The sequence below is a fragment of the Phyllobates terribilis genome, unplaced genomic scaffold (assembly GCF_046119375.1).
Source record: "Phyllobates terribilis strain yellow unplaced genomic scaffold, ASM4611937v1 Scaffold_8__6_contigs__length_399053987, whole genome shotgun sequence".
NCBI classification, from domain to species: domain Eukaryota; kingdom Metazoa; phylum Chordata; class Amphibia; order Anura; family Dendrobatidae; genus Phyllobates; species Phyllobates terribilis.
Window position 1 is genome coordinate 386,599,460 of NW_027362768.1, and position 25,852 is coordinate 386,625,311.

A 25,852-nucleotide genomic window follows, 5' to 3' on the forward strand; every position below is an offset into this window, starting at 1 on the left:
CACTCACTATGTAAAGTGACGAGAAACGTGGTTGTGTCTCTACGCATGCGCTCATCTTGGACGGAAAAGAACAAAAGCTAAGTGGCACGGCGTCGCCATCTTTATTAAGGGCGCAGCCATGCCTACTGTGCTGTGCATTCTGGGAAGGAACACAAATACTACCATGGTTACCGGGATGGCTTCTCCAAAATGTCTACGGGGCTGAAGACGGAAACTGAGAAAAGGACAACCATATTCATGCGAAGGAAAGACACGCGAATTCTATAGGCACTAATGTTCTGGGGCTTCGTTTTCTGGAGGATACCGGAAGTCGTATGTCCATATATATCAGGGTGCTCCGTTAACCCCTGAGCTGCCAGGTAGGATAAGTTCCCGGTGCAGTTATAGCTCAGCCCTGCCTCCAGCCATTACCGCGGCCCCGGGGGGGTGACTGCGCCTCCACTGCCGTTGTCAGCATGTGATGGAAGCCTGGGGCACCACAAGTCCAAGCATGCCTCGCCACCTCCTGGACATGTTGTGACTTGTAGTTCCACCTTAGCGATTGAGAGACGAGGCTGGAGCCGGTTCGTATTTTCTTAGGCTAAGTGCCCACGATGCAGAAATGCTGCAGATTTTTTCCGCTTCTCCCTGGCAGGAAAAACGCATGCGGATTGTCCGTGCGGATTGTGCGTGCGGATTGTCCGTGCGGATTGTGCGTGCGGATTGTGCGTGCGGATTGTGCGTGCGGATTGTCCATGCGGATTGTCCGTGCGGATTGTGCGTGCGGATTGTGCGTGCGGATTGTGCGTGCGGATTGTGCGTGCGGATTGTCCGTGCGGATTGTGCGTGCGGATTGTCCGTGCGGATTGTGCGTGCGGATTGTGCGTGCGGATTGTCCGTGCGGATTGTGCGTGCGGATTGTGCGTGCGGATTGTGCGTGCGGATTGTGCGTGCGGATTGTGCGTGCGGATTGTCCGTGCGGATTGTCCGTGCGGATTGTGCGTGCGGATTGTCCGTGCGGATTGTCCGTGCGGATTGTGCGTGCGGATTATGCGTGCGGATTGTGCGTGCGGATTGTCCGTGCGGATTGTGCGTGCGGATTGTGCGTGCGGATTGTGCGTGCGGATTGTGCGTGCGGATTGTCCGTGCGGATTGTGCGTGCGGATTGTGCGTGCGGATTGTGCGTGCGGATTGTCCGTGCGGATTGTCCGTGCGGATTGTCCGTGCGGATTGTGCGTGCGGATTGTCCGTGCGGATTGTCCGTGCGGATTGTGCGTGCGGATTGTGCGTGCGGATTGTGCGTGCGGATTGTGCGTGCGGATTGTGCGTGCGGATTGTGCGTGCGGATTGTCCATGTGGATTGTGCGTGCGGATTGTACGTGCGGATTGTACATGTGTTTTCCTGCCAGGGACATGCGGATGTGACGCGTTTTTCACTTGCATTTCCGCATGCGGGTTGTGATTTTAGCATCACTTGGAAAGTGCTTGACAACTTGGTCACACTATATAAATCCATGCAACCGGCATATATAGAGTGACCAAGCAATAGTTAAAAAAAAGAATAAGAATGGTAAAAAATAAAGATTATACTCACCTTCCGATGTCCTCCCGGTGTTTTCTCCCCTCTGTCTGGTCTGCTGTATGGGTTGCGCTGTTGTGAAGGACCTGCGGTGACGTCATTGAGTCATGTGTCAGGTCACATGACTCAATGACGTCATGGCTGGTCCTTGCAGACCAGACAGAGGGGAGAAAACACCGGGAGGACATCAGAAGGTGAGTATAATCTTTATTTTTTATTTTAAATTCTTTTTTTTTACAGGTTCTGTGGTACCCGGGTCTGGATGAGAGTCTCCTCTTCTCCAGACCTGGGTACCATCCGCACATAGAATCGCATAATATCCGTGTGTACAGATGCAGTGACACGGATATTATGTGTTTCAATGCAAGTCAATGGCGGCAATTACGCTGCGTGTCCGCAAAATTAATGGACATGCTGCGGATTTTTCCGCAATGATAATCCGCAGCAGAAATTTCCACAGCATGTGCACATGCGGATTATCATTGGGGACCATGGGGCACGTATTACCAAGTGTTTTTTAAGCGTTTTCACTGCAGAAATTCCGCGGCAAAAACGCTTGAAAAACACATAGTGGGCACACAGCCTTATTCACTTTTTCTTTTTTGCTTTTTACAAGTTTATTAAGAAGCAGAAATGATCGAAACACCACGGAGCGGCCGGAGGAGCCGGCGAGCTCAGTGAGCACCCAGAAGTCAGAAGTCCCAACGAGCTCAGCGAGCGCCCAGAGGAGCCAACGAGCTCAGCGAGCGCCCAGAGGAGCCAACGAGCTCAGCGAGCGCCCAGAGGAGCCAACGAGCTCAGCGAGCGCCCAGAGGAGCCAACGAGCTCAGCGAGCGCCCAGAGGAGCCAACGAGCTCAGCGAGCGCCCAGAGGAGCCAACGAGCTCAGCGAGCGCCCAGAGGAGCCAACGAGCTCAGCGAGCGCCCAGAGGAGCCAACGAGCTCAGCGAGCGCCCTGAAGACCCAACGAGCTCAGTGAGCACCTAGAAGTCCCAGCGAGCTCCCAGAAGACCCAACAAGCTCAGCGAGCTCCCAGAAGACCCAACAAGCTCAGCGAGCGCCCAGAGGAGCCAACGAGCTCAGCGAGCGGGCTCAGCGAGCGCCCCGAAGACCCAACGGGCTCAGCGAGCGCCCCGAAGACCCAACGGGCTCAGCGAGCGCCCCGAAGACCCAACGGGCTCAGCGAGCGCCCCGAAGACCCAACGGGCTCAGCGAGCGCCCCGAAGACCCAACGGGCTCAGCGAGCGCCCCGAGGAGCCAACGGGCTCAGCGAGCGCCCCGAGGAGCCAACGAGCTCAGCGAGCGCCCCGAGGAGCCAACGAGCTCAGCGAGCGCCCCGAGGAGCCAACGAGCTCAGCGAGCGCCCCGAGGAGCCAACGAGCTCAGCGAGCGCCCCGAGGAGCCAACGAGCTCAGCGAGCGCCGAGAGGAGCCAACGAGCTCAGCGAGCGCCCTGAAGACCCAACGAGCTCAGTGAGCACCCAGAAGTCCCAGCGAGCTCCCAGAAGACCCAACGAGCTCAGCGAGCGCCCAGAGGAGCCAACGAGCTCAGCGAGCGGGCTCAGCGAGCGCCCCGAAGACCCAACGGGCTCAGCGAGCGCCCCGAAGACCCAACGGGCTCAGCGAGCGCCCCGAAGACCCAACGGGCTCAGCGAGCGCCCCGAAGACCCAACGGGCTCAGCGAGCGCCCCGAGGAGCCAACGAGCTCAGCGAGCGCCCCGAGGAGCCAACGAGCTCAGCGAGCGCCCCGAGGAGCCAACGAGCTCAGCGAGCGCCCCGAGGAGCCAACGAGCTCAGCGAGCGCCCCGAGGAGCCAACGAGCTCAGCGAGCGCCCCGAGGAGCCAACGAGCTCAGCGAGCGCCCCGAGGAGCCAACGAGCTCAGCGAGCGCCGAGAGGAGCCAGCGAGCTCAGCGAGCGCCGAGAGGAGCCAGCGAGCTCAGCGAGCGCCGAGAGGAGCCAGCGAGCTCAGCGAGCGGTCAGAGGAGCCAGCGAGCTCAGCGAGCGGTCAGAGGAGCCAGCGAGCTCAGCGAGCGGTCAGAGGAGCCAGCGAGCTCAGCGAGCGGTCAGAGGAGCCAGCGAGCTCAGCGAGCGGTCAGAGGAGCCAGCGAGCTCAGCGAGCGCCCAGAGGAGCCAACGAGCTCAGCGAGCTCCAGAAGACCCAACGAGCTCAGCGAGCGCCTAGAAGTGCCTACCCTATGTACTTACAAAATACTGCCCAGTAGAGGGAAATAACGCCACATAGCGCCCAGAAGCCATATGACGCTATCACCACCGGAGCTTGTGTTCTTCTGATTCCTCAGTGTGACTCGAGGGTGCGTTTTGGACAATCCTGGAGCAGATTTCCAGTGATCTGAGGAGGATCGAGCCCTGGATTCCTGGAACTGATGTAGACGTATGCGCTGCCTCCTCCGCCGATTGTAACTTCCTCTGATGTTCTCTGTATCATTATAATAAATAACTCCTGAATGTGTCGGTGCCAATGACTCCCATTATAGCTTTCGTGTCACCCAGCTTTCCACACATCCTGAATGGCTTATACAGTACAGACCAAAAGTTTGGACACACCTTCTCATTTAAAGATTTTTCTGTATTTTCATGACTATGAAAATTGTCCATTCACACTGAAGGCATCAAAACTATGAATTACCACATGTGGAATTATATACTTAACAAAAAAGTGTGAAACAACTGAAAATATGTCTTATATTCTAGGGTCTTCAAAGTAGCCACCTTTTGCTTTGATGACTGCTTTGCACACTCTTGGCATTCTCTTGATGAGCTTCAAGAGGTAGTCACCAGAAATGGTCTTCCAACAATCTTGAAGGAGTTCCCAGAGATGCTTAGCACTTGTTGGCCCTTTTGCCTTCACTCTGCGGTCCAGCTCACCCCAAACCATCTCGATTGGGTTCAGGTCTGGTGACTGTGGAGGCCAGGTCATCTGGCGTAGCCCCCCATCACTCTCCTTCTTGGTCAAATAGCCCTTACACAGCCTGGAGGTGTTTGGGGTCATTGTCCTGTTGAAAAATAAATGATGGTCCAACTAAACGCAAACCGGATGGAATAGCATGCCGCTGCAAGATGCTGTGGTAGCCATGCTGGTTCAGTATGCCTTCAATTTTGAATAAATCCCCAACAGTGTCACCAGCAAAGCCCCCCCACACCATCACACCTCCTCCTCCATGCTTCACGGTGGGAACCAGGCATGTAGAGTCCATCCGTTCACCTTTTCTGCGTCGCACAAAGACACGGTGGTTGGAACCAAAGATCTCAAATTTGGACTCATCAGACCAAAGCACAGATTTCCACTGGTCTAATGTCCATTCCTTGTGTTCTTTAGCCCAAACAAGTCTCTTCTGCTTGTTGCCGGTCCTTAGCAGTGGTTTCCTAGCAGCTATTTTACCATGAAGGCCTGCTGCACAAAGTCTCCTCTTAACAGTTGTTGTAGAGATGTGTCTGCTGCTAGAACTCTGTGTGGCATTGACCTGGTCTCTAATCTGAGCTGCTGTTAACCTGCGATTTCTGAGGCTGGTGACTCTGATAAACTTATCCTCAGAAGCAGAGGTGACTCTTGGTCTTCCTTTCCTGGGGCGCTCCTCATGTGAGCCAGTTTCTTTGTAGCGCTTGATGGTTTTTGCAACTGCACTTGGGGACATTTTCAAAGTTTGCCCAATTTTTCAGACTGACTGACCTTCATTTCTTAAAGTAATGATGGCCACTCGTTTTTCTTTACTTAGCTGCTTTTTTCTTGCCATAATACAAATTCTAACAGTCTATTCAGTAGGACTATCAGCTGTGTATCCACCAGACTTCTGCACAATAAAACTGATGGTCCCAACCCCATTTATAAGGCAAGAAATCCCACTTATTAATCCTGACAGGGCACACCTGTGAAGTGAAGCCCATTTCTGGTGACTACCTCTTGAAGCTCATCAAGAGAATGCCAAGAGTGTGCAAAGCAGTCATCAAAGCAAAAGGTGGCTACTGTGAAGACCCGAGAATATAAGACATATTTTCAGTTGTTTCACACTTTTTTGTTAAGTATATAATTCCACATGTGGTAATTCATAGTTTTGATGCCTTCAGTGTGAATGTACAATTTCCATAGTCATGAAAATACAGGAAAATCTTTAAATGAGAAGGTGTGTCCAAACTTTTGGTCTGTACTGTACATTGACACTTGGGCGCCACTGTCTGTATTCGGTCAGTATGAGGAACAATCAGAGAAAAGGTCTAATAGAAACAAGTCACCGATTCTGCATTTATCACCCCCTCCTGGTTTTGGCTCCCACTCCTGAGAAAAAATACTGACTGAATACTGATAGTGGGGCCGTGGCCTTAGAGGCACATGCCCGTCCTGCTCATTGCTGCCTCTCTGCTGTGTGTCAGTAGTCACTGTTGTGCTGACATTCTGTTCATGAATCAGGATGTACTTCTAGTGATGCATTCTGTGTGACACTCAGGTGTTGACCATGGGGCAGACAGAGCAGAGAAGGTGCTGAGGGCGTTATGTGTGAGTGGTTGGCAGCGGCGGACGAGCACCGGGGTGCAGATCTGGTGATTATAAGGCGATCTATGTCGGATCTTCACAGAGTAGTTCTCTCTCTCCTGCAGGTCATGCAACTTTTATTGCGCAAGTTTCTTGCCAAAGTTGCCCACATACCAGTACCATGCCGTAGGATGGGAGCAACAGGAATGACACCGGGTATGCTGGCCTCATACTGGGAGAAAGTCTTCCGTGAACATGGGATCCCTGAACCGGAGGACTCCAGCCAAATACTAATAGCTCATGCCCTGGGAGCAAAGACGGTGAGTGCAGAATCCTGAGGGCAGAAGAGAAGTCTTGATGGTGAAAGGGGTCTGGAGGACGTGACAGAGGGGGTCTGGAAGACGAGGACAGAGGGGGCCTGGAGGACGAGGACAGAGGGGGCCTGGAGGACGAGGACAGAGGGGGTCTGGAAGAAGACGAGGACAGAGGGGGTCTGGAAGAAGACGAGGACAGAGGGGGTCTGGAAGAAGACGAGGACAGAGGGGGTCTGGAAGAAGACGAGGACAGAGGGGGTCTGGAAGAAGACGAGGACAGAGGGGGCCTGGAAGAAGACGAGGACAGAGGGGGCCTGGAGGACGAGGACAGAGGGGGCCTGGAGGACGAGGACAGAGGGGGCCTGGAGGACAAGGACAGAGGGGGGCCTGGAGGACGGGGCGGGAGGGCTCTCGAGGACGTGACTGAGGGGGGGTCTGGAGGAAGGGGATGGGGTTGTCTGGAGGAAGGGGACGGGGGGGTAGTGCTCCCATCCTGATGGATCCCTTTTCTCTCTGTCAGATGCACAGTGTCGGATCCTGCGCGGTTCGTTCTCCTGTATCTGCGGATCAGTTGGTGTTCATAGAGAAAATGGCGCAGGAACGTCTGAAGAGGTGAGTGCGCTCCACGGCACACTCTTGATGTTACGCTTTCATCACTTTTATTTGTGAGTCTCAGTATTAAAAATCCTTCATTCCTCTTATACTCGGTTGTCCTGATCACAAGTCTCATCCAGAGCTTCATTCATAGTTCTTCTGGCTTCTCATCTCTTTCCAGGTTACAGGACGTCCCATGTCCCTGCTGGTTCAGTGTCTGCACAGAGCGTGCATTGCAGCGACACATGAGCAGATTCCAACCAGCTTTATTCTGCAGTGTATAGAAAAAAATATATTTCCCACAATGCACTGCACTAAAGTGAGAGATTATAGGATTCCGCGCCACATCCGGCAGAACTATGAATGCAGCTCTGGATGTGGCTGAAGTACAAGGGAAGAGCTGTAGTGCAGATTGGGGTTATGTAAAGGTGACTGTGCAGCGTCTGTAGAATTCCTCTGGGCCTCGTACATTTATTATATATTGTGGTTAAGTAACAGATGAATCACAACGTCCCGGAACAATGGACCCGTGTGAGGGGCGCGACGCCTCCGCGCGTGCAGAGTGTGAGGGGCGCGACGCCTCCGCGCGTGCAGAGTGTGAGGGGCGCGACGCCTCCGCGCGTGCAGAGTGGAGCGTGTTGATCCCACAGGTACACTGTAGTACACACAGCTGTATAGATGTGCGGGGGTCGCTTCTCACACTGGTTTCTGCTGCTTTAGGGCTCGGCCTCCTTTCCCCCCCTCTCATCTCTGTGGCTCCTGTCCCTCCCCCTTGTCTTTGTGGCCCCCCCCACCCCCCCTCGTCTCTGTGGCTCCCGTCCCCTCGTCTCTGTGGCTCCCGTCCCCTCGTCTCTGTGGCTCCCGTCCGTCCCCCCCCTCGTCTCTGTGGCTCCCGTCCGCCCCCCCCTCGTCTCTGTGGCTCCCGTCCGCCCCCCCCCCCCTCGTCTCTGTGGCTCCCGTCCGCCCCCCCCCCCTCGTCTCTGTGGCTCCCGTCCGACCCCCCCTCGTCTCTGTGGCTCCCGTCCGCCCCCCCCCTCGTCTCTGTGGCTCCCGTCCGCCCCCCCCCTCGTCTCTGTGGCTCCCGCCCCCCCCCTCGTCTCTGTGGCTCCCGTCCCCCCCTCGTCTCTGTGGCTCCCGTTCCCCCCCCCCTCGTCTCTGTGGCTCCCGTTCCCCCCCCCCCTCGTCTCTGTGGCTCCCGTTCCCCCCCCCTCTCGTCTCTGTGACTCCCGTTCCCCCCCCTCTCATCTCTGTGACTCCCGTTCCCCCCCCCTCTCGTCTCTGTGACTCCCGTCCCCTCCCTCTCGTCTCTGTGACTCCCGTTCCCCCCCCCTCTCGTCTCTGTGACTCCCGTTCCCCCCCCCTCTCGTCTCTGTGACTCCCGTTCCCCCCCCCTCTCGTCTCTGTGACTCCCGTTCCCCCCCCCTCTCGTCTCTGTGACTCCCGTTCCCCCCCCCCTCTCGTCTCTGTGACTCCCGTTCCCCCCCCCTCTCGTCTCTGTGGCTCCCGTTCCCCCCCCTCTCGTCTCTGTGGCTCCCGTCCGTCCCCCCTCTCGTCTCTGTGGCTCCCGTCCGTCCCCCCTCTCGTCTCTGTGGCTCCCGTCCGTCCCCCCTCTCGTCTCTGTGGCTCCCGTCCGTCCCCCCTCTCGTCTCTGTGGCTCCCGTCCGTCCCCCCTCTCGTCTCTGTGGCTCCCGTCCGTCCCCCCTCTCGTCTCTGTGGCTCCCGTCCGTCCCCCCTCTCGTCTCTGTGGCTCCCGTCCGTCCCCCCTCTCGTCTCTGTGGCTCCCGTCCGTCCCCCCTCTCGTCTCTGTGGCTCCCGTCCGTCCCCCCTCTCGTCTCTGTGGCTCCCGTCCGTCCCCCCTCTCGTCTCTGTGGCTCCCGTCCGTCCCCCCTCTCGTCTCTGTGGCTCCCGTCCGTCCCCCCTCTCGTCTCTGTGGCTCCCGTCCGTCCCCCCTCTCGTCTCTGTGGCTCCCGTCCGTCCCCCCTCTCGTCTCTGTGGCTCCCGTCCGTCCCCCCTCTCGTCTCTGTGGCTCCCGTCCGTCCCCCCTCTCGTCTCTGTGGCTCCCGTCCGTCCCCCCTCTCGTCTCTGTGGCTCCCGTCCGTCCCCCCTCTCGTCTCTGTGGCTCCCGTCCGTCCCCCCTCTCGTCTCTGTGGCTCCCGTCCGTCCCCCCTCTCGTCTCTGTGGCTCCCGTCCGTCCCCCCTCTCGTCTCTGTGGCTCCCGTCCGTCCCCCCTCTCGTCTCTGTGGCTCCCGTCCGTCCCCCCTCTCGTCTCTGTGGCTCCCGTCCGTCCCCCCTCTCGTCTCTGTGGCTCCCGTCCGTCCCCCCTCTCGTCTCTGTGGCTCCCGTCCGTCCCCCCTCTCGTCTCTGTGGCTCCCGTCCGTCCCCCCTCTCGTCTCTGTGGCTCCCGTCCGTCCCCCCTCTCGTCTCTGTGGCTCCCGTCCGTCCCCCCTCTCGTCTCTGTGGCTCCCGTCCGTCCCCCCTCTCGTCTCTGTGGCTCCCGTCCGTCCCCCCTCTCGTCTCTGTGGCTCCCGTCCCCCCCCCCCTCTCGTCTCTGTGGCTCCCGTCCCCCCCCCCCCCTCTCGTCTCTGTGGCTCCCGTCCCCCCTCCCTCTCGTCTCTGTGGCTCCCGTCCCCCCCCCCCCTCTCGTCTCTGTGGCTCCCGTCCCCCCCCCCTCTCGTCTCTGTGGCTCCCGTCCCCCCTCCCTCTCGTCTCTGTGGCTCCCGTTCCCCTGCCCCCCCCCTTGTCTCTGTGGCTCCCCCCCCCCCCTCTCGTCTCTGTGGCTCCCGTCCCCCCCCCCCCCTCGTCTCTGTGGCTCCCGTCCCCCCTCCCTCTCGTCTCTGTGGCTCCCCCCCCCCCTCTCGTCTCTGTGGCTTCCGTTCCCCTGCCCCCCCCCTTGTCTCTGTGGCTCCCGTCCCCTCCTCGTCTCTGTAGCTGACATTTGGGCAGAGCCCGGACTCTTCACGCTTTTCTCGCCCCCAGGGTTCCCGTCCAGTATATAATTGGAGAATGGGACTTCCTGGATCTGACGTTAGAAATGAGACCCCCGGTGCTGATCCCGCGGCCGGAGACGGAGGTAAGAGAGGAATGCGAGGGGTTTCTTTGCTGCCTCGTCTGCTGCATTGCGTCACTGCTACAGCTGGAGTCTGAAGTCTACCGCCCGCGTCATTAGAGACTCTGTTTCCTGCTCCTCCCTTTCATACTTTACACTGCAGCTCTGCTCCATTTCGGAGGTCCACCTCTCCAAGAGAGAGGGGCCTCAATAAGAGGGAGGAGTCTGGAGAGAAGCCGCCGGTCGCCTGTCCAGTATGGCTGCTGTAGTGATGTTGTTTCTCTGATGCAGGAGCTCGTGGGGCTGGTGGTGGCCGCCTGCGCGGAGCTGCACCATTCTGCTGGGGCCTCCGTCCTAGAGGTCGGCTGTGGATCAGGAGCCGTGTCCTTGGCGTTACTCCGGAGGATCCCGCAGGTAAAGGTGGGCGTCCGCCATGACGCCGGCACTCTATCCCTCCTCCGCTGTATCCTGTGATGAGCGGAGCCTCCGCCATGACGCCGGCGCTCTCTGTCCCTCCTCCGCTGTATCCTGTGATGAGCGGAGCCTCCGCCATGACGCCGGCACTCTATCCCTCCTCCGCTGTATCCTGTGATGAGCGGAGCCTCCGCCATGACGCCGGCGCTCTCTGTCCCTCCTCCGCTGTATCCTGTGATGAGCGGAGCCTCCGCCATGACGCCGGCGCTCTATCCCTCCTCCGCTGTATCCTGTGATGAGCGGAGCCTCCGCCATGACGCCGGCGCTCTATCCCTCCTCCGCTGTATCCTGTGATGAGCGGAGCCTCACACATGACGCCTGCGCTCTCTATCCCTCCTCCGTTGTATCCTGTGATGAGCGGAGCCTCCGCCATGACGCCGGCGCTCTCTGTCCCTCCTCCGCTGTATCCTGTGATGAGCGGAGCCTCCGCCATGACGCCGGCGCTCTCTGTCCCTCCTCCGCTCCCCGGATTTACCCTCTGCCTCCTCGTGTCTCTTAGGTGCGCGTCATTGCTGTAGATAAGTCGGAGGCCGCTGTGCGTCTGACCCGGGATAACGCCGAGAGGTAGGTCCCTGAACGAGGACCGAATAGCCGAGCTCCGCTGCAGCTCCTGACTCTGTGCCTCCTTCCTCCAGGCTCGGCCTCCAGCACAGACTTGACCTCCTGCAGCACGACGTACTGACCGGTGAGAAGTGGACGCTCCGCAGCGCGGCGTCTCCTCTGATGATTGTCCCAGTACTTCTTTTTAGGGCCCTGAGAAACACTTTCTTGGGGGATAACTTCCATCATGGTTTTCATTGTAGAATTGACATTTTATGAGGCAGTGTGTCCTCCCAGCATGCTGAGAGTTGTAGTGTCACAGGGATTGTATGCGGTGTGTTGGTCTGCAGCTTGTGTCCTCCCAGCATGCTGAGAGTTGTAGTGTCACAGGGATTGTATGCGGTGTGTTGGTCTGCAGCGTGCGTCCTCCCAGCATGCTGAGAGTTGTAGTGTCACAGGGATTGTATGCGGTGTGTTAATCTGCAGCGTGCGTCCTCCCAGCATGCTGAGAGTTGTAGTGCAACAGGGATTGTATGCGGTGTGTTAATCTGCAGCGTGCGTCCTCCCAGCATGCTGAGAGTTGTAGTGTCACAGGGATTGTATGCGGTGTGTTAATCTGCAGCGTGCGTCCTCCCAGCATGCTGAGAGTTGTAGTGTCACAGGGATTGTATGCAGTGTTTTGGTCTGCAGCTTGCGTCCTCCCAGCATGCTGAGAGTTGTAGTGTCACAGGGATTGTATGCGGTGTGTTGGTCTGCAGCTTGCGTCCTCCCAGCATGCTGAGAGTTGTAGTGTCACAGGGATTGTATGCGGTGTGTTGGTCTGCAGCTTGCGTCCTCCCAGCATGCTGAGAGTTGTAGTGCAACAGGGATTGTATGCGGTGTGTTAATCTGCAGCGTGCGTCCTCCCAGCATGCTGAGAGTTGTAGTGTCACAGGGATTGTATGCGGTGTGTTGGTCTGCAGTGTTCGTCCTCCCAGCATGCTGAGAGTTGTAGTGTCACAGGGATTGTATGCGGTGTGTTAATCTGCAGCGTGCATCCTCCCAGCATGCTGAGAGTTGTAGTGCAACAGGGATTGTATGCGGTGTGTTAATCTGCAGCGTGCGTCCTCCCAGCATGCTGAGAGTTGTAGTGTCACAGGGATTGTATGCAGTGTTTTGGTCTGCAGCTTGCGTCCTCCCAGCATGCTGAGAGTTGTAGTGTCACAGGGATTGTATGCAGTGTTTTGGTCTGCAGCTTGCGTCCTCCCAGCATGCTGAGAGTTGTAGTGTCACAGGGATTGTATGCGGTGTGTTGGTCTGCAGCTTGCGTCCTCCCAGCATGCTGAGAGTTGTAGTGTCACAGGGATTGTATGCGGTGTGTTGGTCTGCAGCTTGCGTCCTCCCAGCATGCTGAGAGTTGTAGTGTCACAGGGATTGTATGCGGTGTATTGGTCTGCAGTGTTCGTCCTCCCAGCATGCTGAGAGTTGTAGTGTCACAGGGATTGTATGCGGTGTGTTGGTCTGCAGCGTGCGTCCTCCCAGCATACTGAGAGTTGTAGTGTCACAGGGATTGTATGCAGTGTTTTGGTCTGCAGCTTGCGTCCTCCCAGCATGCTGAGAGTTGTAGTGTCACAGGGATTGTATGCGGTGTGTTGGTCTGCAGCTTGCGTCCTCCCAGCATGCTGAGAGTTGTAGTGTCACAGGGATTGTATGCGGTGTATTGGTCTGCAGTGTTCGTCCTCCCAGCATGCTGAGAGTTGTAGTGTCACAGGGATTGTATGCAGTGTTTTGGTCTGCAGCTTGCGTCCTCCCAGCATGCTGAGAGTTGTAGTGCCACAGGGATTGTATGCGGTGTGTTGGTCTGCAGCTTGCGTCCTCCCAGCATGCTGAGAGTTGTAGTGCCACAGGGATTGTATGCCGTGTGGTGCTGACCTCTTCTCTCACAACGCAGATCCCATAGAGCGACTTCTGGATCTGGGGGCCGTGTCTGCGGTGGTCAGTAACCCGCCCTATATATGCACAGAGGACATGAGTCAGCTGGAGCCGGAGATCCTCAGGTGGGTGCTGTATGGGGTCGGGGGGGGGGGTCTATCCGTACCCCCTATTATTAGCCTGAGCTATTCCAGCCTGTACCACGTCTCTAGATATGAAGACCACTCGGCATTGCACGGGGGTCTCGATGGGATGGATGTGATGAAGGGGATCCTACGTCTTGCACCGCTCCTTCTAAAGGACGGGGGGTAAGTGACCTTATAGCGACTTCTGCAGTTTATGGGGGGGAGATTGGGATGTTCAGGGTCTCCAATGTCGTCTGTTCCTTCATTTTCCAGGGATGTTTTTCTGGAGGGGGATCCTCGGCATCCTGAGATGGTGAAAAAATGGCTGGAAGACCACCCAGACGGGCGACTCCAGCTCCTGAAGACAGTGCTGGATTTCTGCGGCAAGTAAGTGTCAGGGAAGGAGGTATTGCTGCATGTGAGGTGGCGGCGGCTGTGTGTGCAGACCCGTCACTGTGCCCCATAATGTGCCCCATATTGCGCCAGGTTTGCCAATAACCCGCCGTGCACTAATCATTCACAGGTCACTTGTAGCACTTTGTAACTCTATTACCCCCCAAAATAAGGCGCACATAAGACGGGGACCACTTGTCCTCAGGCTGCCCTCCACTGTGTGGTCATGGGGTCACCTGCCTTGTTATAAGGGACTCCAATGACAACCTGCTGGAATGGCGAGGGGCAGGGTGAGCCCTGCGGGCGGAGGGCAGCCCCCCACAGTGCCCACCTGTGTAACATACAGCGTCTATCCACACTTATACATCTCATTGTTCCTGTCCGGCCGCCATGTCTGACATCTGTTCTTTTCCATCCTCAGGCCTCGCTTCATCCATCTACGTAGACAAAGCTCCGCGCACTGACACCGCAGAAACCGGGACAAGTCACTAGTGAGGTACCTATCCCTCCATACTGGTGTATCTCAGCCATGTGCACTGACACCGGGACAAGTCACTAGTGAGGTACCTATCCCTCCATACTGGTGTATCTCAGTCATGTGCACTGACACCGGGACAAGTCACTAGTGAGGTACCTATCCCTCCATACTGGTGTATCTCAGCTCCAGGAAATGAGAATGCTTTACTGATAGTGATGCATCATGGGAAGAAACATGAAATATGTCTGGAGCATGTGTTGCCCAGATATAGATGAAGCCCCCTCTACATCATCACCCCAGGATTCCAGAAATCAGAAGACGCAGCAGTCAGTCCGCCTGATGTACACTGAGCATCAACGACGCTGATATAGTTAATCATTTCTTATTAGGTATATTATGACTGATCAGACCCAGCACAAGGGGGCAGAGCTGACAACCTCTCACACATGTATACAGGCAGGATGTCAGCAGTGATGGCTGAGGAGCTGGTGCTGTAGTATGAGGTGTGTGGTCTGATCAGTGAATTGTGGCCCTGCAGTTTTCTATCCTCCTCTGTGTCCATCTAATCCTGCGGCCCCGTAGTTTTCTCCCTCCTCTGCGTCCATCTAATCCTGCAGCCCCACAGTTTTCTGTCCTCCTCTGTGTCCATCTAATCCTGCGGCCCACAGTTTTCTGTCCTCCTCTGCGTCCATCTAATCCTGCGGCCCCACAGTTTTCTGTCCTCCTCTGCGTCCATCTAATTCTGCGGCGCCACAGTTTTCTCTCCTCTGTGTCCGTCTTCCCCACGGCCCTGTAGACTTCTCTCCTCCTCTGTGTCCGTCTTCCCCACGGCCCCGTAGTTTTCTCTCCTCCTCTGTGTCCATCTAATCCTGCGGCCCCGTAGTTTTCTCTCCTCTGTGTCCATCTAATCCTGCGGCCCCGTAGTTTTCTCTCCTCCTCTGTGTCCATCTAATCCTGCGGCCCCGTAGTTTTCTCTCCCCCTCTGTGTCTGTCTTCCCTGCGGCCCCGTAGTTTTCTCTCCTCCTTCTCCTTTGCGTCCATCTTCCCCGCAGCCCTGTAGTTTTATCTCCTCCTTTGCGTCCATCTTCCCCGCAGCCCTGTAGTTTTCTCTCCTCCTCTGTGTCCATCTAATCCTGCGGCCCCACAGTTTTCTCTCCTCCTCTGTGTCCATCTAATCCTGCGGCCCCACAGTTTTCTCTCCTCCTCTGTGTCCATCTAATCCTGTGGCCCCACAGTTTTCTCTCCTCCTCTGTGTCCATCTAATCCTGCGGCCCCACAGTTTTCTCTCCTCCTCTGCGTCCATCTTATCCTGCGGCCCCGTAGTTTTCTCTCCTCTGTGTCCATCTAATCCTGCGGCCCCACAGTTTTCTCTCCTCCTCTGCGTCCATCTAATCCTGCGGCCCCGTAGTTTTCTCTCCTCCTCTGTGTCCATCTAATCCTGCGGCCCCACAGTTTTCTGTCCTCCTCTGTGTCCATCTAATCCTGCGGCCCCGTAGTTTTCTCTCCTCTGTGTGTGTCTTCCCCACGGCCCTGTAGACTTCTCTCCTCTGTGTCCGTCTTCCCCACGGCCCCGTAGTTTTCTCTCCTCCTCTGTGTCCATCTAATCCTGCGGCCCCGTAGTTTTCTGTCCTCCTCTGCGTCCATCTAATCCTGCGGCCCCGTAGTTTTCTCTCCTCTGTGTCCATCTAATCCTGCGGCCCCACAGTTTTCTGTCCTCCTCTGTGTCCATCTAATCCTGCGGCCCCGTAGTTTTCTCTCCTCCTCTGCGTCCATCTAATTCTGCGGCCCCACAGTTTTCTCTCCTCCTCTGCGTCCATCTAATTCTGCGGCCCCACAGTTTTCTGTCCTCCTCTGTGTCCATCTAATCCTGCGGCCCCGTAGTTTTCTCTCCTCTGTGTCCGTCTTCCCCACGGCCCTGTAGACTTCTCTCCTCCTCTGTGTCCGTCTTCCCCACGGCCCCGTAGTTTTCTCTCCTCCTCTGTGTCCATCTAATCCTGCGGCCCCGTAGTTTTCTCTCCTCTGTGTCCATCTAATCCTGCGGCCCCGTAGTTTTCTCTCCTCCTCTGTGTCCATCTAATCCTGCGGCCCCGTAGTTTTCTCTCCCCCTCTGTGTCTGTCTTCTCTGCGGCCCCGTAGTTTTCTCTCCTCCTCCTCCTTTGCGTCCATCTTCCCCGCAGCCCTGTAGTTTTCTCTCCTCCTCTGTGTCCATCTAATCCTGCGGCCCCACAGTTTTCTCTCCTCCTCTGTGTCCATCTAATCCTGCGGCCCCACAGTTTTCTCTCCTCCTCTGTGTCCATCTAATCCTGCGGCCCCACAGTTTTCTGTCCTCCTCTGCGTCCATCTAATCCTGCGGCCCCGTAGTTTTCTCTCCTCTGTGTCCATCTAATCCTGCGGCCCCACAGTTTTCTCTGCTCCTCTGCGTCCATCTAATCCTGCGGCCCCGTAGTTTTCTCTCCTCCTCTGTGTCCATCTAATCCTGCGGCCCCACAGTTTTCTGTCCTCCTCTGCGTCCATCTAATCCTGCGGCCCCACAGTTTTCTGTCCTCCTCTGCGTCCATCTAATTCTGCGGCCCCACAGTTTTCTGTCCTCCTCTGTGTCCATCTAATCCTGCGGCCCCGTAGTTTTCTCTCCTCTGTGTCCGTCTAATCCTGCGGCCCCGTAGTTTTCTCTCCTCCTCTGTGTCCATCTAATCCTGCGGCCCCATAGTTTTCTCTCCTCCTCTGTGTCCGTCTTCCCCTTGGCCCCATAGTTTTCCCTCCTCCTCCTCCTCCTCCTCCTCCTCCTCCTCCTCCACCTCCACCTCCTCCTCCTCCTTTGCGTCCATCTTCCCCGCAGCCCCGTAGTTTTCTCTCCCCCTCTGTGTCTGTCTTCCCTGCGGCCCCGTAGTTTTCTCTCCTCCTCCTCCTTTGCGTCCATCTTCCCCGCAGCCCTGTAGTTTTATCTCCTCCTTTGCGTCCATCTTCCCCGCAGCCCTGTAGTTTTATCTCCTCCTTTGCGTCCATCTTCCCCGCAGCCCTGTAGTTTTATCTCCTCCTCTGTGTCCGTCTTCCCCTTAGCCCCGTAGTTTTCTCTCCCCCTCTGTGTCTGTCTTCCCTGCGGCCCCGTAGTTTTCTCTCCTCCTCCTCCTTTGCGTCCATCTTCACCGCAGCCCTGTAGTTTTATCTCCTCCTTTGCGTCCATCTTCCCCGCAGCCCTGTAGTTTTCTCTCCCCCTCTGTGTCTGTCTTCCCTGCGGCCCCGTAGTTTTCTCTCCTACTACTCCTTTGCGTCCATCTTCACCGCAGCCCCATAGTTTTCTCTCCTCCTCTGTGTCTGTCTTCCCCTTGGCCCCGTAGTTTTCTCTCCTCCTCTGTGTCTGTTTTCCCTGCGGCCCCGTAGTTTTCTCTCCTCCTCTGTGTCTGTCTTCCCTGCGGCCCCGTAGTTTTCTCTCCTCCTCCTCTGCGTCCATCTTCACCGCAGCCCCATAGTTTTCTCTCCTCCTCTGTGTCTGTCTTCCCCTTGGCCCCGTAGTTTTCTCTCCTCCTCTGTGTCTGTCTTCCCTGCGGCCCCGTAGTTTTCTCTCCTCCTCTGTGTCTGTCTTCCCTGCGGCCCCGTAGTTTTCTCTCCTCCTCCTCCTTTGCGTCCATCTTCACCGCAGCCCCATAGTTTTCTCTCCTTCTCTGTGTCTGTCTTCCCCTTGGCCCCGTAGTTTTCTCTGCTCCTCTGTGTCTGTCTTCCCTGCGGCCCCATAGTTTTCTCTCCTCCTCCTCCTTTGCGTCCATCTTCACCACAGCCCCATAGTTTTCTCTCCTCCTCTGTGTCTGTCTTCCCCTTGGCCCCGTAGTTTTCTCTCCTCCTCTGTGTCTGTCTTCTCTGCGGCCCCGTAGTTTTCTCTCCTCCTCCTCCTTTGCGTCCATCTTCACCGCAGCCCCATAGTTTTCTCTCCTCTGTGTCCGTCTAATCCTGCGGCCCCGTAGTTTTCTCTCCTCCTCTGTGTCCGTCTAATCCTGCGGCCCCGTAGTTTTCTCTCCTCCTCTGTGTCCGTCTAATCCTGCGGCCCCGTAGTTTTCTCTCCTCCTCTGTGTCCGTCTTCCCCTCGGCCCCGTAGTTTTCTCTCCTCCTCTGTGTCCGTCTTCTCCGCGGCCCCGTAGTTTTCTCTCCTCCTCTGTGTCCGTCTAATCCTGCTGCCCCGTAGTTTTCTCTCCTCCTCTGTGTCCGTCTAATCCTGCGGCCCCGTAGTTTTCTCTCCTCCTCTGTGTCCGTCTTCCCCTCGGCCCCGTAGTTTTCTCTCCTCCTCTGTGTCCGTCTTCTCCGCGGCCCCGTAGTTTTCTCTCCTCCTCTGTGTCCGTCTTCCCCGCGGCCCCGTAGTTTTCTCTCCTCCTCTGTGTCCGTCTTCCCCGCGGCCCCGTAGTTTTCTCTCCTCCTCTGTGTCCGTCTTCTCCGCGGCCCCGTAGTTTTCTCTCCTCCTCTGTGTCCGTCTTCCCCGCGGCCCCGTAGTTTTCTCTCCTCCTCTGTGTCCGTCTTCTCCGCGGCCCCGTAGTTTTCTCTCCTCCTCTGTGTCCGTCTTCTCCGCGGCCCCGTAGTTTTCTCTCCTCCTCTGTGTCCGTCTTCCCCGCGGCCCCGTAGTTTTTTCTCCTCCTCTGTGTCCGTCTTCCCCGCGGCCCCGTAGTTTTCTCTCCTCTGTGTCCGTCTTCCCCTCGGCCCCGTAGTTTTCTCTCCTCTGTGTCCATCTAATCCTGCGGCCCCACAGTTTTCTCTGCTCCTCTGCGTCCATCTAATCCTGCGGCCCCGTAGTTTTCTCTCCTCCTCTGTGTCCATCTAATCCTGCGGCCCCACAGTTTTCTGTCCTCCTCTGCGTCCATCTAATTCTGCGGCCCCACAGTTTTCTGTCCTCCTCTGTGTCCATCTAATCCTGCGGCCCCGTAGTTTTCTCTCCTCTGTGTCCGTCTAATCCTGCGGCCCCACAGTTTTCTCTCCTCCTCTGTGTCCATCTAATCCTGCGGCCCCATAGTTTTCTCTCCTCCTCTGTGTCCGTCTTCCCCTTGGCCCCATAGTTTTCCCTCCTCCTCCTGCTCCTCCTCCTCCTCCTCCTCCACCTCCACCTCCTCCTCCTCCTTTGCGTCCATCTTCCCCGCAGCCCCGTAGTTTTCTCTCCCCCTCTGTGTCTGTCTTCCCTGCGGCCCCGTAGTTTTCTCTCCTCCTCCTCCTTTGCGTCCATCTGCCCCGCAGCCCTGTAGTTTTATCTCCTCCTTTGCGTCCATCTTCCCCGCAGCCCTGTAGTTTTATCTCCTCCTCTGTGTCCGTCTTCCCCTTAGCCCCGTAGTTTTCTCTCCCCCTCTGTGTCTGTCTTCCCTGCGGCCCCGTAGTTTTCTCTCCTCCTCCTCCTTTGCGTCCATCTTCACCGCAGCCCTGTAGTTTTATCTCCTCCTTTGCGTCCATCTTCCCCGCAGCCCTGTAGTTTTATCTCCTCCTCTGTGTCCGTCTTCCCCTTAGCCCCGTAGTTTTCTCTCCTCCTCTGTGTCTGTCTTCCCCTTGGCCCCGTAGTTTTCTCTCCTCCTCTGTGTCTGTTTTCCCTGCGGCCCCGTAGTTTTCTCTCCTCCTCTGTGTCTGTCTTCCCTGCGGCCCCGTAGTTTTCTCTCCTCCTCCTCTGCGTCCATCTTCACCGCAGCCCCATAGTTTTCTCTCCTCCTCTGTGTCTGTCTTCCCCTTGGCCCCGTAGTTTTCTCTCCTCCTCTGTGTCTGTCTTCCCTGCGGCCCCGTAGTTTTCTCTCCTCCTCTGTGTCTGTCTTCCCTGCGGCCCCGTAGTTTTCTCTCCTCCTCCTCCTTTGCGTCCATCTTCACCGCAGCCCCATAGTTTTCTCTCCTCCTCCTCCTTTGCGTCCATCTTCACCACAGCCCCATAGTTTTCTCTCCTCCTCTGTGTCTGTCTTCCCCTTGGCCCCGTAGTTTTCTCTCCTCCTCTGTGTCTGTCTTCCCCTCGGCCCCGTAGTTTTCTCTCCTCCTCTGTGTCCGTCTTCTCCGCGGCCCCGTAGTTTTCTCTCCTCCTCTGTGTCCGTCTTCTCCGCGGCCCCGTAGTTTTCTCTCCTCCTCTGTGTCCGTCTAATCCTGCTGCCCCGTAGTTTTCTCTCCTCCTCTGTGTCCGTCTAATCCTGCGGCCCCGTAGTTTTCTCTCCTCCTCTGTGTCCGTCTAATCCTGCGGCCCCGTAGTTTTCTCTCCTCCTCTGTGTCCGTCTTCCCCTCGGCCCCGTAGTTTTCTCTCCTCCTCCTCCTTTGCGTCCATCTTCACCACAGCCCCATAGTTTTCTCTCCTCCTCTGTGTCTGTCTTCCCCTTGGCCCCGTAGTTTTCTCTCCTCCTCTGTGTCTGTCTTCTCTGCGGCCCCGTAGTTTTCTCTCCTCCTCCTCCTTTGCGTCCATCTTCACCGCAGCCCCATAGTTTTCTCTCCTCTGTGTCCGTCTAATCCTGCGGCCCCGTAGTTTTCTCTCCTCCTCTGTGTCCGTCTAATCCTGCGGCCCCGTAGTTTTCTCTCCTCCTCTGTGTCCGTCTAATCCTGCGGCCCCGTAGTTTTCTCTCCTCCTCTGTGTCCGTCTTCCCCTCGGCCCCTTAGTTTTCTCTCCTCCTCTGTGTCCGTCTTCTCCGCGGCCCCGTAGTTTTCTCTCCTCCTCTGTGTCCGTCTAATCCTGCTGCCCCGTAGTTTTCTCTCCTCCTCTGTGTCCGTCTAATCCTGCGGCCCCGTAGTTTTCTCTCCTCCTCTGTGTCCGTCTTCCCCTCGGCCCCGTAGTTTTCTCTCCTCCTCTGTGTCCGTCTTCTCCGCGGCCCCGTAGTTTTCTCTCCTCCTCTGTGTCCGTCTTCCCCGCGGCCCCGTAGTTTTCTCTCCTCCTCTGTGTCCGTCTTCCCCGCGGCCCCGTAGTTTTCTCTCCTCCTCTGTGTCCGTCTTCTCCGCGGCCCCGTAGTTTTCTCTCCTCCTCTGTGTCCGTCTTCCCCGCGGCCCCGTAGTTTTCTCTCCTCCTCTGTGTCCGTCTTCTCCGCGGCCCCGTAGTTTTCTCTCCTCCTCTGTGTCCGTCTTCTCCGCGGCCCCGTAGTTTTCTCTCCTCCTCTGTGTCCGTCTTCTCCGCGGCCCCGTAGTTTTCTCTCCTCCTCTGTGTCCGTCTTCCCCGCGGCCCCGTAGTTTCCTCTCCTCCTCTGTGTCCGTCTTCTCCGCGGCCCCGTAGTTTTCTCTCCTCCTCTGTGTCCGTCTTCTCCGCGGCCCCGTAGTTTTCTCTCCTCCTCTGTGTCCGTCTTCCCCGCGGCCCCGTAGTTTTTTCTCCTCCTCTGTGTCCGTCTTCCCCTCGGCCCCGTAGTTTTTTCTCCTCCTCTGCGTCCGTCTTCTCCTCGGCCCCGTAGTTTTTTCTCCTCCTCTGTGTCCGTCTTCCCCTCGGCCCCGTAGTTTTCTCTCCTCCTCTGTGTCCGTCTTCCCCTCGGCCCCGTAGTTTTTTCTCCTCCTCTGCGTCCGTCTTCCCCTCGGCCCCGTAGTTTTTTCTCCTCCTCTGTGTCCGTCTTCCCCTCGGCCCCGTAGTTTTCTCTCCTCCTCTGTGTCCGTCTTCCCCTCGGCCCCGTAGTTTTTTCTCCTCCTCTGCGTCCGTCTTCCCCTCGGCCCCGTAGTTTTTTCTCCTCCTCTGTGTCCGTCTTCCCCGCGGCTCCGTAGTTTTCTCTCCTCCTCTGCGTCCGTCTTCCCCTCGGCCCCGTAGTTTTTTCTCCTCCTCTGTGTCCGTCTTCCCCGCGGCCCCGCAGTTTTCTCTCCTCCTCTGTGTCCGTCTTCCCCGCGGCCCCGTAGTTTTCTCTCCTCCTCTGTGTCCGTCTTCCCCTCGGCCCCGTAGTTTTCTCTCCTCCTCTGTGTCCGTCTTCCCCTCGGCCCTGTAGTTTTCTCTCCTCCTCTGTGTCCGTCTTCCCCGTGGCCCCGTAGTTTTCTCTCCTCCTCTGTGTCCGTCTTCCCCGCGGCCCCGTAGTTTTCTCTCCTCCTCTGCGTCCGTCTTCCCCTCGGCCCCGTAGTTTTCTCTCCTCTGTGTCCGTCTTCCCCTCGGCCCCGTAGTTTTCTCTCCTCCTCTGTGTCCGTCTTCCCCTTGGCCCCTCAGTTTTCTCTCCTCCTCCTCCTCCTCCTCTGTGCCTGTCTTCCTGCCGCCCCGTCCCTCCCCCTCCATCAGGAATCGCTCACTGTTGCCAGTTCTTAGAATCTAGGGTGACAAAGTCCCGGCCGTCCTGCAGATCTTTCCAGGAATTCAGCAATGAATGATGAGGGTGTAAATTGTCTGACTTTCCCTGATGTCTCGTATGATGGTGTCTGCTCTGTGGATTGTCAGCTCTGTGGTCGAGGCTTTTCCTGCTCGGTCCCTTTTGTACAATTCTCTGGACGGACGGCAGGAATCTCTATTTTTTTATTCCGTGCTATGAATCTGTTCAGTTTCGATCTTCATTGTGTAAAACGCCCGAGTCATTGATCTCCATGTGCTTCACGACCTCCGCTTGCTGTCAGTAAATGGAAACCTCCTGTCTGCGGGGCTTTACCTTCCCTTGAGCAGTGGATTTTGAGCCTTTTGCTTGTAGGCCAGTCTCTGACAGCAAGCAGAGATCTTAATGATGGAAGGTGAAAATGTAAAAAATATTATAAAGTTGCAGAACTTTTTTTACATTTTTTTTAATAATGTCAGATTGGAATTTTTTTTGGGGGGGTGGAAATTAAGACACAGATTATCTGCCGCTTAGCACTGACTTTTAGACTGTAGTGTCTTTCATTGCTGCCTGGGAAATCGGATGGATCAGCGGTGACGACTCCCGCTGATCAGTACGAGGCGGATATAATGTAACTCAGCGTTGGATACAATGGTAAGCGCCTTATAACCATGGCAACGGAAATATAAAATATCCGCTAAAAGCCCACGCTGCGACGTACAGAGATTATTATAGGGGTCTGTGATAAAGGGATATACAAGAATGTCCGTCAGAGGTTGCACAGATTTGGCCTTCACACTAATCAATCACTAGCAACATCCGGGCCTGATCGCACAGAAAGTCTTGATAGTCCGGCACTTTGTGATCGTCATATGTCAGATATTATAGGACGGCACTTTATATTGTGGTTCGTCATCTCAGAAGCCCCTCACCCTGAAGAGAAGACCCTCGCTCCAATAATACCTGTCCCGGGAGGTGATTCTATATGATCCGGAGCAGATGTGTGTGAGCAGGGATTCCAGGAAACCCCGTACCGGGCGTCCTTAAGGGAATTGCAGACCCTGGACTCGGCAGAAGAGGGGATTTGTTTGGCAGATTCCTGACTGCGGAGAATTCCATCTTTCCAGTGAATGTTTATGATCTAAAAGAATTTCTGTAAAATGGATAAATTTATAAATTCATGGAAAAGTAAAGATGGAAAAAATCAGCGGCCGGCAGCGGAGGTCCGCAACCGAACACCGCACCCCCTACACAGGAGAATGGGGGGAGATCAGATCCACAGAAGAGATCAGAACCCGACTCGTCAGATCTCACCCCGATTCCTGAGAATCCAGGACACCAAATGTGGCAGCGGAGGTCCGCAACTGAGCACCGCACCCCCTACAGAGGAGAATGGGCGGAGATCAAATCCACAGAAGAGATCAGAACCCGACTCGTCAGATCTCATCCCGATTCCTGAGAATCCAGGACACCAAATGTGGCAGCGGAGGTCCGCAACTGAGCACCGCACCCCCTACAGAGGAGAATGGGCGGAGATCAAATCCACAGAAGAGATCAGAACCCGACTCGTCAGATCTCACCTTGATTCCTGAGAATGCAGGACACCAAATGTGGCAGCGGAGGTCCGCAACCAAGCACCGCAACCCCTACACAGGAGAATGGGGGGAGATCAGATCCACAGAAGGGATCAGAACCCGACTCGTCAGATCTCACCCCGATTCCTGAGAATCCAGGACACCAAATGTGGCAGCGGAGGTCCGCAACCAAGCACCGCAACCCCTACACAGGAGAATGGGGGGAGATCAGATCCACAGAAGGGATCAGAACCCGACTCGTCAGATCTCACCCCGATTCCTGAGAATCCAGGACACCAAATGTGGCAGCGGAGGTCCGCAACCAAGCACCGCACCCCCTACACAGGAGAATGGGGGGAGATCAGATCCACAGAAGGGATCAGAACCCGACTCGTCAGATCTCACCCCGATTCCTGAGAATCCAGGACACCAAATGTGGCAGCGGAGGTCTGCAACTGAGCACCGCACCCCCTACACAGGAGAATGGGGGGAGATCAGATCCACAGAAGAGATCAGAACCCGACTCGTCAGATCTCATCCCGATTCCTGAGAATCCAGGACACCATATGTGGCAGCAGAGGTCCGCAACCGAGCACCACACCCCCTACACAGGAGAATGGGGGGAGATCAAATCCACAGAAGAGATCAGAACCCGACTCGTCAGATCTCATCCCGATTCCTGAGAATCCAGGACACCAAATGTGGCAGCGTAGGTCCGCAACCGAGCACCACACCCCCTACACAGGAGAATGGGGGGAGATCAGATCCACAGAAGAGATCAGAACCCGACTCGTCAGATCTCACCTCGATTCCTGAGAATCCAGGACACCAAATGTGGCAGCGGAGGTCCGCAACCAAGCACCGCACCCCCTACACAGGAGAATGGGGGGAGATCAGATCCACAGAAGGGATCAGAACCCGACTCGTCAGATCTCACCCCGATTCCTGAGAATCCAGGACACCAAATGTGGCAGCGGAGGTCCGCAACCAAGCACCACACCCCCTACACAGGAGAATGGGGGGAGATCAGATCCACAGAAGGGATCAGAACCCGACTCGTCAGATCTCACCCCGATTCCTGAGAATCCAGGACACCAAATGTGGCAGCGGAGGTCTGCAACTGAGCACCGCACCCCCTACAGAGGAGAATGGGGGAGATCAAATCCACAGAAGAGATCAGAACCCGACTCGTCAGATCTCACCTTGATTCCTGAGAATCCAGGACACCAGATGTGGCAGCGGAGGTCCGCAACCGAGCACCGCACCCCCTACAGAGGAGAATGGGGGGAGATCAGATCCACAGAAGGGATCAGAACCCGACTCGTCAGATCTCATCCCGATTCCTGAGAATCCAGGACACCATATGTGGCAGCAGAGGTCCGCAACCGAGCACCACACCCCCTACACAGGAGAATGGGGGGAGATCAAATCCACAGAAGAGATCAGAACCCGACTCGTCAGATCTCATCCCGATTCCTGAGAATCCAGGACACCAAATGTGGCAGCGTAGGTCCGCAACCGAGCACCACACCCCCTACACAGGAGAATGGGGGGAGATCAGATCCACAGAAGAGATCAGAACCCGACTCGTCAGATCTCACCTCGATTCCTGAGAATCCAGGACACCAAATGTGGCAGCGGAGGTCTGCAACCGAGCACCGCAACCCCTACACAGGAGAATGGGCGGAGATCAAATCCACAGAAGAGATCAGAACCCGACTCGTCAGATCTCATCCCGATTCCTGAGAATCCAGGACACCAAATGTGGCAGCGGAGGTCCGCAACCGAGCGCCGCACCCCCTACACAGGAGAATGGGGGGAGATCAAATCCACAGAAGAGATCAGAACCCGACTCGTCAGATCTCATCCCGATTCCTGAGAATCCAGGACACCAAATGTGGCAGCGGAGATCCGCAACTGAGCACCGCACCCCCTACAGAGGAGAACGGGGGGAGATCAGATTGACAGAAGAGATCAGAACCCGACTCATCAGATCTCACCCCGATTCCTGAGGATCCAGGACACCAAATGTGGCAGCGGAGGTCTGCAACCGAGCACCGCACCCCCTACAGAGGAGAACGGGGGGAGATCAGATTGACAGAAGAGATCAGAACCCGACTCGTCAGATCTCACCCCGATTCCTGAGAATCCAGGACACCAAATGTGGCAGCGGAGG

At 56.5% G+C, this 25,852-nt stretch overlaps 1 protein-coding gene across 4 annotated transcripts in view; it reads left to right on the forward strand.

Moving 5' to 3' along the window:
• Positions 1 to 124: 124 nt before the first annotated feature.
• Positions 125 to 25,852, forward strand: part of HEMK1 (HemK methyltransferase 1, mitochondrial release factors N(5)-glutamine) — a 33,625-nt gene continuing 7,897 nt past the window's right edge. Inside the window, exons 1-11 of one of the 4 annotated variants that reach the window (XM_073645139.1) lie at positions 125 to 563; positions 6,170 to 6,364; positions 6,879 to 6,970; positions 9,929 to 10,022; positions 10,290 to 10,418; positions 10,972 to 11,036; positions 11,108 to 11,157; positions 12,943 to 13,048; positions 13,136 to 13,231; positions 13,322 to 13,435; positions 13,863 to 13,937. In XM_073645139.1, coding sequence (XP_073501240.1) covers positions 6,173 to 6,364; positions 6,879 to 6,970; positions 9,929 to 10,022; positions 10,290 to 10,418; positions 10,972 to 11,036; positions 11,108 to 11,157; positions 12,943 to 13,048; positions 13,136 to 13,231; positions 13,322 to 13,435; positions 13,863 to 13,905 — 981 coding nt within the window. In that variant the 5' untranslated portion in view covers positions 125 to 563; positions 6,170 to 6,172 and the 3' untranslated portion in view covers positions 13,906 to 13,937. The remainder of the gene's footprint in view (positions 564 to 6,169; positions 6,365 to 6,878; positions 6,971 to 9,928; positions 10,023 to 10,289; positions 10,419 to 10,971; positions 11,037 to 11,107; positions 11,158 to 12,942; positions 13,049 to 13,135; positions 13,232 to 13,321; positions 13,436 to 13,862; positions 13,938 to 25,852) is intronic. The other 3 variants (XM_073645140.1, XM_073645138.1, XM_073645141.1) reach the window with 3 other exon arrangements.